The sequence below is a fragment of the Eptatretus burgeri genome, chromosome 8, assembly GCF_056783735.1.
Source record: "Eptatretus burgeri isolate ZD-2024b chromosome 8, Ebu_testis_v1, whole genome shotgun sequence".
NCBI classification, from domain to species: domain Eukaryota; kingdom Metazoa; phylum Chordata; class Myxini; order Myxiniformes; family Myxinidae; genus Eptatretus; species Eptatretus burgeri.
Genome location: NC_140968.1, coordinates 19,089,438 through 19,099,811, shown reverse-complemented (window position 1 = coordinate 19,099,811; position 10,374 = coordinate 19,089,438). Strand labels below are relative to the sequence as shown.

Sequence of the window (10,374 nt, the reverse complement as noted above, 5' to 3'; positions counted from 1 at the left end):
GTTGGGACGCCATGATCAATTCCTATTTAATGTAATGACTTGTCGATTGTCAAATAATATCCCTGTAATTTGTCAAAATGTGCACAGATGTCTCATAATGTACTTGTCCAAAATGTGATATGCGTTTGCTCTTCCATGAGCCAAAGATCACTATTTAAATTAAAGGACAAGGTCAAACACAAGCAACACCTAACTATATGAAGGTTATCCAAGAGTCTGAAACTCAAATATTAGCCATTACATGGTTTCCGCTGCATAGACCGAATTCATTCGCATGTCCATACGGCTTAAAGCTTTGTAAGAAGAGAACGATTTCTTCGACAAATACAAATTCACAGTTCAATCAAGTAGCTATGGTAATTCACCATATCTAGGTGAACATGCTGCACCTCCACTTAGTGTACATTCTGCTGAGAGATATGAGAAGTTGATCCTTCAGCAATGCAAATCACCAACACTTATTTTATTGCTGATAAAGACTCTTGGGCTTGCACGTTGGCTCAGAGGTATGTGTACTTGCTTCTAAGTTGTCTCGCCTGGGTTTGAATTCCGACAAGGCTACAAGCTGCCACCCTGGTGTTTCACATGTATGGCGATGCATCAATGTGGGTGCATCTACAGGAAGGATGACACTGTTCATTTGGTGGACATTAAATATCCTATGGTGTCTTTTGTGAAGAATAGGCAAGTTATTGCCGGCACCCTGAACAAATGACAGATTACCTGCCTTGATTGACTGCTGGGAAGGCAACGGCAAACCACCCAGAAATACCCTGGCCAAGAGACTGCTTCCGTAGCTTCCAAGTCGTCTTTCGCGGAGGGGGGGGGGAGATTTATTTTTGCACCCATGACCTGACACTGGGTACTTCCAACACATGTGCAAAATTTGTTGGAGATCGGCTCAGCCATGTTTTTTTTTTTTTCGATGATTGACATCTTTGGTATGACTCTGCCGGTGTAAGAACCACCGACCTCGCCAAATTTGAACCATCGAATTTGTATAGGCTCTAGTATATACTTTAGTTCACGTCATTAACCACTAACACCAGTGAGCAATAAGACGAGGAACAGTTAATGAAAGTAGGAACGACAGTATTTCAGAAGAAAAAAAAACAACACCATCACTCACGGTGCTACAATTTAACAACTCTAGCTATCCAGATATTGTCATGGTATAGTAGTGATGCACATCCAATGTGCTGATAGAATTACTGAAACAGGTGCACTTTTAGATGATGGCAGTTGTGATGATATTTCCCTGTGTTTACGACCATCTGCGGCTGTTTCCTTTTTCAGGCTCTCGACACGAAGGTTCATGCACAGCAGGAGGAGTTGATGCAGAGAGACGAAACGGTCGTCCACCTCCAACGAGAAAAGAAACATGTGGAGGAGGTTTATCACGTGAGCCTTTTCACCATTTTGTTTTGTTTCCTGACCTCCACTATCCTTTTATTTCCTCTTCATTAATCTTGAATCGGTCTTCTTAATTTTATGATAAATAAATATCATACGTTGGATTCTATTTGCGTTTCACAAAGATCTTTTGTCGCAAGTGTAGCAATAAACCGTTCTGCTGTGTGGAGCTTTTTAAATTCGAAAATTGATTCCAAAAAACGAGAAGCGGTTGACACAAGGTCAAATTGCTTCCTCGTATCCCAGTAATTCACATAAAAGTGTACAGATAGTTCTCTTCTCATGGAGTTGACATTCATGTATGCATATGGCATAACGTACTGCTTGAACCTGAACACACCTTCAAAAAGTAAGAAAGAAATTGGTTGTATTTGAGAGTTTAAAAAGAGAATGTAATGCATGAAGAGCTGCTTTGTTCAATATCCTTTCATAGGCAACACTGGATGACCTACAATCGGAACAGGACAAGGTGGCATCCTTGCACAGGAACAGCAACAAGCTGCAGGGCAAGGTCTCAGAGGTGATGCTTGGACACTTTAATGATATCTTCATTTCAAAAGCCATACATTAGGCCTCATGTGCAATACTTTGTGGCTATTTGACAAGCACGCAAAGGTGTGTAAGTGTTGTGATATACATTGTTGTAAGTGTTGTGATATACAATACATTGTTGCGGGCCGGGTGTCAGATGAGAATACCACTGGGGGGGGGGGAGCTGTCTCAGCTCTCCCCCAGACTCCCCAGAATTGTAGGCCGTTGCTCACGGATAATTCCGTGACGTGGCGAGTCGCTAACCGACCGTGAACGCCAATAACTCAACTGCGTGACCTTGGGTCCTCCTGTCTATGGGTTAACCGGATTACCTAATCAATCACGTGATTTAATTACTGGGGAACACACCCTCGGTACGCCTTGTCCGAACCAGATCACTTTCCCGGACCGGATCGGATGCAGCCGAACAACACTGCCAAGGACGTACCGGCTAAAAGGAACGGATTGTTGGGAATAAAGTCCCGGCTAAGCTAGGATTTGGACCATGCTAGATCAATGAAGGAAAAGACAGAAACGAGCAGGGAACATTCATAATAGTAATTTATTAACAAGCAGGTGAGGAAGGGTATGTGGTATGATCAATAGATTTATTGGGGTGTGCAAGCGGAGATAGGGAAGAAAGGTGTGGTGCGACAATAAACAAGCAACTTATAAAGCAGACAGAACAGACTTAATGCGAAAGAATAATAACAATAATAATAATGATAATAATAATAATAATCTTCTGCAGTCTTACTTGTGTGAACAGGTACCAGCACACACACACACACACACACACACACACACACACACACACACACACACACACACACACACACACACACACACACACACACACACAAAACCCCATGAAGAGGAATTGAAATGAGAAAGGAGAAGAGTTGAGGCTACGTTCTCTCGGTACCTTTGAACGCTTGCCCGAACACGTCACCAATACGTTTTGGGGGATGCTGGATGGTGCGGTACCCCCCTGACAGCTGGTGCATCATCTCTTGCTTCGTGGCAAATCGTGCAAAGCATCGTCCAGAGAATGCGACGCAATCATCGGCGTGAAGGAGGGGCGTGGGTTGGGAGGGTGGAGTCAGCGTCGTGTGGGCGGGGAAGAGGAGGCAGAGTCGAGGTGATGACGACAGAAGGCGGAGTTGAAGTGATGACGACAGAAGGCGGAGTCGAAGTGATGACAACAGAAGGCAGAGTCGAAGTCCAGCTTGAGCGGAAGGCGAGGCAGGGCAGGCAGAGAGATGGAAGGCTCCGCTCGGACCTTTATAGGCCCTGCGGCACGGGGCGGGGGGCCTCCCTGAAGCACTGTCATCACCCAAATCGGGCGCTCTGATTGGCCCAGACCCCCTGTGCGGCCTGGCTGCGATGGCTGGAAACCGCAACATTCTATTTCTGGCAAGATGACCCCAAGCCGCAAAAATATCCTACTCCGACCTCACGACATGACACGAATTGCCCACACCAAACTCCGCGCCATGAATTGCCTTGCACGAACCCACGTGATTCTGCTCACGTGTACGCGGGGCGAAACCCGATCAATATAATTAGTCTAGAAAAGGGTTGAAAGTACGTTCCTCCCATATCATGCACAATGTGGTGTGGTTGTCCCTTTACTATTATCGGCCTCTGACGATGTCGCTATTGGCACCAAGCTACGAGCCACGCTCTTGCCGATATTGGGTAATTTGCTTCTGTGTTGTGCAATTCCATCCGTACAGCCTCTTAAGAGATATTCATTCGTATCCCTTTTCAATGCAACCAGCAATCTCCCCCCAGATCATCGGAAGCTCGAGTCGATAATGTCGAGCTGCCGAGCATATTGTATAACTCGCCGTAAAAGTTGGTTGAGGGATCGTTTGAGGACGGGAGCTCTGCGCTGGTAATGCTCGTACGGTGCCGTTATTGTGAGGGTATCGTGGATTCCTCGCAGCCATGCTGCACGTGTTGGCCTCCACGAGGACCCAAATTCAGATTTAACTCAGAAATAAGCAGAAAAGAAGAGGAATGATATTACAAATGAAATGAAGGAGAAATTATGTAAGCAAACCTTACGTTGCTATGCGATTATGGAGCTATGTAGTATGTAGTATTATGTAGCTATGCGATCCTCACAACGCACACCCCCATTGTCCTGTGAGAATAAAGGGAAGGGACTATCTACATGTATATTAATGCAATAACTGTCTCGGGACCACTATATGTTGGATGCATGCAGTTCTGAGAACCACAAATATATATATATATATATATATATATATATATATATATATATATATATATATATATATGCCTACATATATATGTATGCATATATATATATATATGCATATATATATGCATACATATAAATATATACATATATATATATATATATATATATATATATATATATATATATATTTGAATAAACAGTAAAATAATTCTTGGATGGGGTGAGTGTGAAAAAAGTAGTGACAACTCAAGATTCAAAAATCAGGACTACATCATAGATAACAGAGTGACAGCCCACTGACCTGTTGGGTCTTTGGGATGACCTCAGAAATTTCTCACACTAACACTGCAAGCTTTATAATGGCTGATGTCTTGCATGCCTGATATCCCCAAGTGTGTGCATGTTGGAGATCAAACTCATCTGTTTAATTTAATGTACAGAAATAAATTCCGATGTGGGGATACATGTTTATATATACTGTATATATATATATATATATATATATATATATATATATATATATATATATATATATATATATATATATATATATACATACATATATACATATATATATATATATATATACATACATATATACATACATATATACATATATATATATATATATATATATATATATATATATATATATATATTGTTGCGGCCACGGGTACCGAGATACCAGCTTGACACTCAGGGGGATTAATCTCCGGTTGTCCTCGGTAGAGCCGGACGTGGGGCCACCGCTCACAATTAACGTTGCGGTACGGTGGGTTGTTTTAAAACCACGAATGCCACCCAGTCAACCACGAGTTCCAGTGTCCGCTGTCTAATTATTCCATTTATTTAGAGGTGACGCAGTTACCTGAGCAGGGAGTGCGCCCTCGGCAAAGCACCAATGTTATCTGATTAGATTTTAATTAGGGCGGCCGAGCGTTTTAACCGCTGGTGCGTGCCGACTATTTTTTGGTCAAATCTGTGGTAATTACCTCCCAGTCTATCTCGGTATTGACAATGCGAGACCAATGGAAGGAAAGGACAAACACGGACAGGTTCGAAATCGAAAAATAATTTATTAATATTAAAAAATAAAAAAAGAACTTTTTATTTTCTGAGGTAAATAAATAATGAATTTCAAAGCAAAATCAATAAAAATGCCAGGAAAGAGACAAAGAGCAGATGCCTATCAGGGGTTGACTTACAGCTAAACACAGACAAGGGTACCCAACGGATCATTCAGTGGGAGGGAAGGGGAATCATTCGCCTCGCTCACCAGAAAGTCATCCGTGAAGCGAAAACGTCCTGAAATCCATGCGTGTCATGCGTCACACCCAGCTTTTCCGTGCACCCTCTCGCGGGGCAGCCTTGAACACCAGTCAAAGTCTGCGGGGCACCGAGGTCGTCCATCGCGGGTTTAGACCCTCGTGTTGTTGGTGACAGACCGTGCCTCACTTGTTAGTGCACTGCTCACACCAACACACGCACCACACGTTCGCTTGCCAAACCACTGGGAAGGACGAATCGTCTCGTTGACGCTGATCAGACACCCACTTCTTGCTCGCTTCTCTCACCCTTTGCTTTTTCCTCTCTCCTTTCACTTTTTCTTTTTCCTGTTTCGCTTTTTCTCCACGCTTTTCTCTCCTCATGCTTTTCTCTGCACACATTTTCTATTCTCACGCTTTTCTCTCTTCACGCTTGTTCTATTCAGAACGTACCTCTCGCTCGTTTTTATATCTCAGGGCCTTCTCCGCAGGGTGACGCCCCAAGCTCACCCCACCCCACTGGTGCACGGTTACCATGACGACCCGTCTGCTCTCAAAAAAAGGTGGGCGTCGGAGCTCACGAAAGATTGTAGCTGAGGAAGAATATACATATAGTTTGTATACATATATATGTTCAACGAAAAAAGACACACGCTGACCAAGACACAACGATGATGTCATATGCATAAATTATCATCGTCATTGTCGTGTCTTGGTCAGCGTGCGTTTTTTTCATTGAATTTAATGTTCCTGGCTGCAAACCTCCTGACTGGTGATCAGCGGGGCAAAGACAATGTGCTCGTGTGGCTGGCGACACTCATTGCTGACAGATCATTCAGCAATTGCTGAGATGGGACTCAATATGTACCCTGCTGCCTCATCAAGTTAGGGGGTTCGATTCAGATGTATATATATATATATATATATATATATATATATATATATATATATATATATATATATATATATATATATATATGTATATATATATGTATATATATATATATGTATGTATATGTATATATATATATGTATGTATATGTATATGTATATATATATATATATATATATATATATATATACATATACATATACATATACATATATATATACATATATATATATATATATACATATATATATACATATATATATACATATATATATATATGTATATATATATATGTATATATATATGTATATATATATGTATATGTATATATATATATGTATATATATATATATATATATATATATATATATATATATATATATATATATATATATATATATATATATATATATATATATATATATATATATATATATATATATATATATATATATATATATATATATATATATATATATATATATATATATATATATATATATCACATATATATATATATATATACATATACACATTTATTTACACATTTATTCTATTTAATGAACAAGAAAATTTATTTAACGTACAAACCTAATGCAACTCAAGTGTTGTGCTCTCTGTAGTTGGAAGATCTCCTGGACCAGGAACGAAAGTTAAGATTGGAGGTGGAGAAGGCTCGTCGTAAGCTCGAGTTGGATCTTAAAACAACTTTGGAGAGTCTGGCAGAAATGGAACACAGTAAGATAGAGTTTGAAGAGATCGTAAAGAAGTGAGTCCACATGAGCAACATGGCTATCTTTCATTGAATTTCTTCTCCTCCTTGTATTTGCATTATACTTATGAGAAAACAAACCATCTCTTATATTACGCATGTAAAAACGCCAATTTTTTTTTGTTCCACAATGCCTCTCTCTCTCCTCCTTCCTCTCACTGCTCATATCTCCTTCTAACCTCTTTATTCCTTTTCTTTCCCTCTCCTTCACCACTCTCTACCCTTCCTTTTATCTCCTTTTTACATTTTCCTTTTGTCCATGTCATTTTACAAATTTAACACAACCTAAACCACCCCCCCCTTTCCCATCCTTCATTTCCCATGGGTAGATAATTAATATGCATTCCCCTAAAACCACTATCACTTGGTGATGTAACCATCGTAGGATTTCTCAATCGAAGTGAAACTTTGTAATATCACCAAATTACTTTTTTTGTTTTCGAGAAATGACCATTACTCGATGATAACTGCGGTTTCTTCTACTAATACTCTCATATCATTGTTGAAAAGGAAGAAAAAAAAATCACTTTGTTGACTCTCCTAACTTTGCCAATAATAACCACCCACACAAAATCCACTCTGCCTTATGCTGAGCTGATGAGTGGTTCCACATTGAGACACAAAGGTGACCTGCTCCGCATGTGCTTTTGTAGGAGGGAGTATGAAATAAACACTTTGAGCGCCCACCTCGAGGAGGAGCAGAGCTTGATCATCAACCTGCAGCGCAAGATCCGAGAACAACAGGTCAGTGTTGGTTTTACCCTTCAAGTGAGAGCGGAGTGGGGAGAGCACTGCATTAAAGTCAAAATTCGACAAAACATCCGTTTTTGAGGTGCTGCAATAATTTCAAATTATTTGACCAAATCATACGTTTACCTGCTATTATATTCATAATCGTGCTCACCTCCTCTTTCCCAGTCACAATTAGAGCAGTTGGACGAGGAACTTGAGGCTGAACGAGCAGCAAGAGCAAAGGTAGGAGGAAGTATTCTTTTCAACTGGCTGTCCATTTCCCACATTTGTTTTTCACCTCTTTCCGTATCATTCCAATCTTTCTTGCTTTAATTTTAGCAGTTGTTTGTTACTACGAATAAGCACTGAAAACCGAAATCAGTGGCCACTTATACCATGAAAATGGTACACATGTGGTTGTCACAAGTAGGGTGAATATACCGATTCTGGCTCACTTTTCCCCATGTAAGTGAATGGGGGATTTTCAGCGATTCATTTTTTTCCCCCAAAAAGTAAGCCCCCTTTTTATCCAAAGGTATATTTATTTGTCTCCCCTTTTAAGCAAGGGGCACTCTTTTCAAATAACCAATGCAATAAGATAAAGATTTGTTCAAGTAGTAAAGGAGTAATGTTATTTGTTAAAGGTGATTCTTAAGAAATATCTGAAACATGTAAGCCAAGGGACACTCTTTTTCAAATAACCAATGCATATTGTTTAGCTCACTCATTAAACCTATAAAGATTTGTTCATTCTCAAATTCCTTCAATAGTTTAATTTTCTTTGCACAATAATCCCCATCTAAAATATTTAAAAATAAAACATTTGAAGCTTTATATTTTTTAAGATACCCCTTTTGTGCCATTATGAAATGATAAACTTCTCTTAATGCTCTTGTTTGACCACCTCCTGAGCCACATATCATTTTGAGATTATAGTAGATTGTTTTTTCATTGTTCAATTGATAACTATCAAAGTTTTCAGTCCATTCAGGGATATTTTTTTTCTTTACATCCCCTAACTTACTAGTTTTTAAATTGATTCGCTTATTTGTTTTATTTATCTTTGTTTTAGTTATTTTTTCAATAAGACATTTGATATTTTTCACATTCATTATGGTTTCCATTTATATACCAAAACTGAGATTTTCTCCACTCTTTAGTTTGATTAATACTTGGTTTGACCATTTATATATTGTGAAAAAACACGGCGGGAGCCCTTAAAAACCCCAAACCATCTTCCCATCGTTAAAACACAATCTATTCTATACACTCTATCATAAAATATCCATATGGAACACAATCTATTCCATTATCTAAAATAAATCTCTTATCATCAAAGGCTCCTAATGCCTTTTTATTTACTTCTTCACTATATATGTTATGTTTATAACTTCTTGTATTCATTTTCCTATATTATTCTTTCTTATTCATCAAACAATTATAATTTCTAAAAGTTATTGATTTCTTTATTACATATTTCTTTATTCCCTTTAACCTCATCAATCTGATCACCACACTTATAAGCACATGCCTTTGCTCTCAATCCAATAAACTCGCTCATTACTTTTCCACCCAACTCATCCTTAAACTTACCAATAACCTTTTCATTCTTTTTGGAAAATGACTCACTCTTCTTACTAAAATTACTTATATCATATACTCCAATATTTTTCTTCATATCTTCATAAACATCATCAGTTTTTATATCTCGGATAAAACTATCAGTGTCCATATACAACAATGAAACATTTTCACCATACTCTTTCTTGAAGCCATTATACAAATAATCATACATCAATATCTTTGATAAATCAAGAACTGCTGTTCCAATATAAATTGGTTTATCCATGACAATACTTTCCTTTTCCATATGAATAGCAGAAAAGTTCTCTGAAAAAACCTCTTCTCTCTTAAAACTTGGTTTATTTATCAATCTACAAGCTTCTTTCCAAGATGTTGCAAATCTAATGTTTGCCTGTTTCTAACATTCTCCATTGTCTTTCCAAAGACAGCATTATTCATCAATTTATAGAATTCCCCTTCAAATTTTACTTTTGTATTTGTTCTCATTTCTGTATTGAATTTAATATACTTTTTCATCCAAGGACTTTGTTTAAATTTCAAAACTCTATGAATTTTAGCTACTCTCAATCCTTCTCTCAAAAACTGTTTCAAGCTTCTCTGATGCAAAACATATCTCTCTTTATCATATAATGTTGTTAATAACTTCTCTGTTGATTTGCCTTCAATGTTAAAACTTTTATGATAATCACTTAATCATTCTTTCTTTGGGGTTTCTTTCTCACATGCAAAAGGAAGGTCTTTATGCTTATTATGAAGATCACTTGGGTACCTCAAATCAACTTCAAAATAATAACCTTCTTCTTCCTCATTCATTTCCTCTTGAGAAGAAATAACAATATTCATCAAAGCCTTTTCATATCCTTTTCTTCCAACCACTCTAATTTACCATAAGGCAGAGATTGAGACATTGCCCATCCATACAAATTATTAGCATCAAAATACATCAAATAAT

The 10,374-nt window shown here is 38.1% G+C and overlaps 1 protein-coding gene across 1 annotated transcript in view; it reads left to right on the top strand.

Moving 5' to 3' along the window:
* The window catches only part of LOC147021243 (uncharacterized), a 107,872-nt gene that overhangs the window by 58,028 nt on the left and 39,470 nt on the right, over positions 1-10,374 (top strand). The window contains exons 25-29 of the mRNA XM_085891033.1: positions 1,297-1,401; positions 1,847-1,933; positions 6,958-7,103; positions 7,760-7,850; positions 8,025-8,081. Of these exons, the coding sequence (XP_085747159.1) occupies positions 1,297-1,401; positions 1,847-1,933; positions 6,958-7,103; positions 7,760-7,850; positions 8,025-8,081 (486 nt within the window). The remainder of the gene's footprint in view (positions 1-1,296; positions 1,402-1,846; positions 1,934-6,957; positions 7,104-7,759; positions 7,851-8,024; positions 8,082-10,374) is intronic.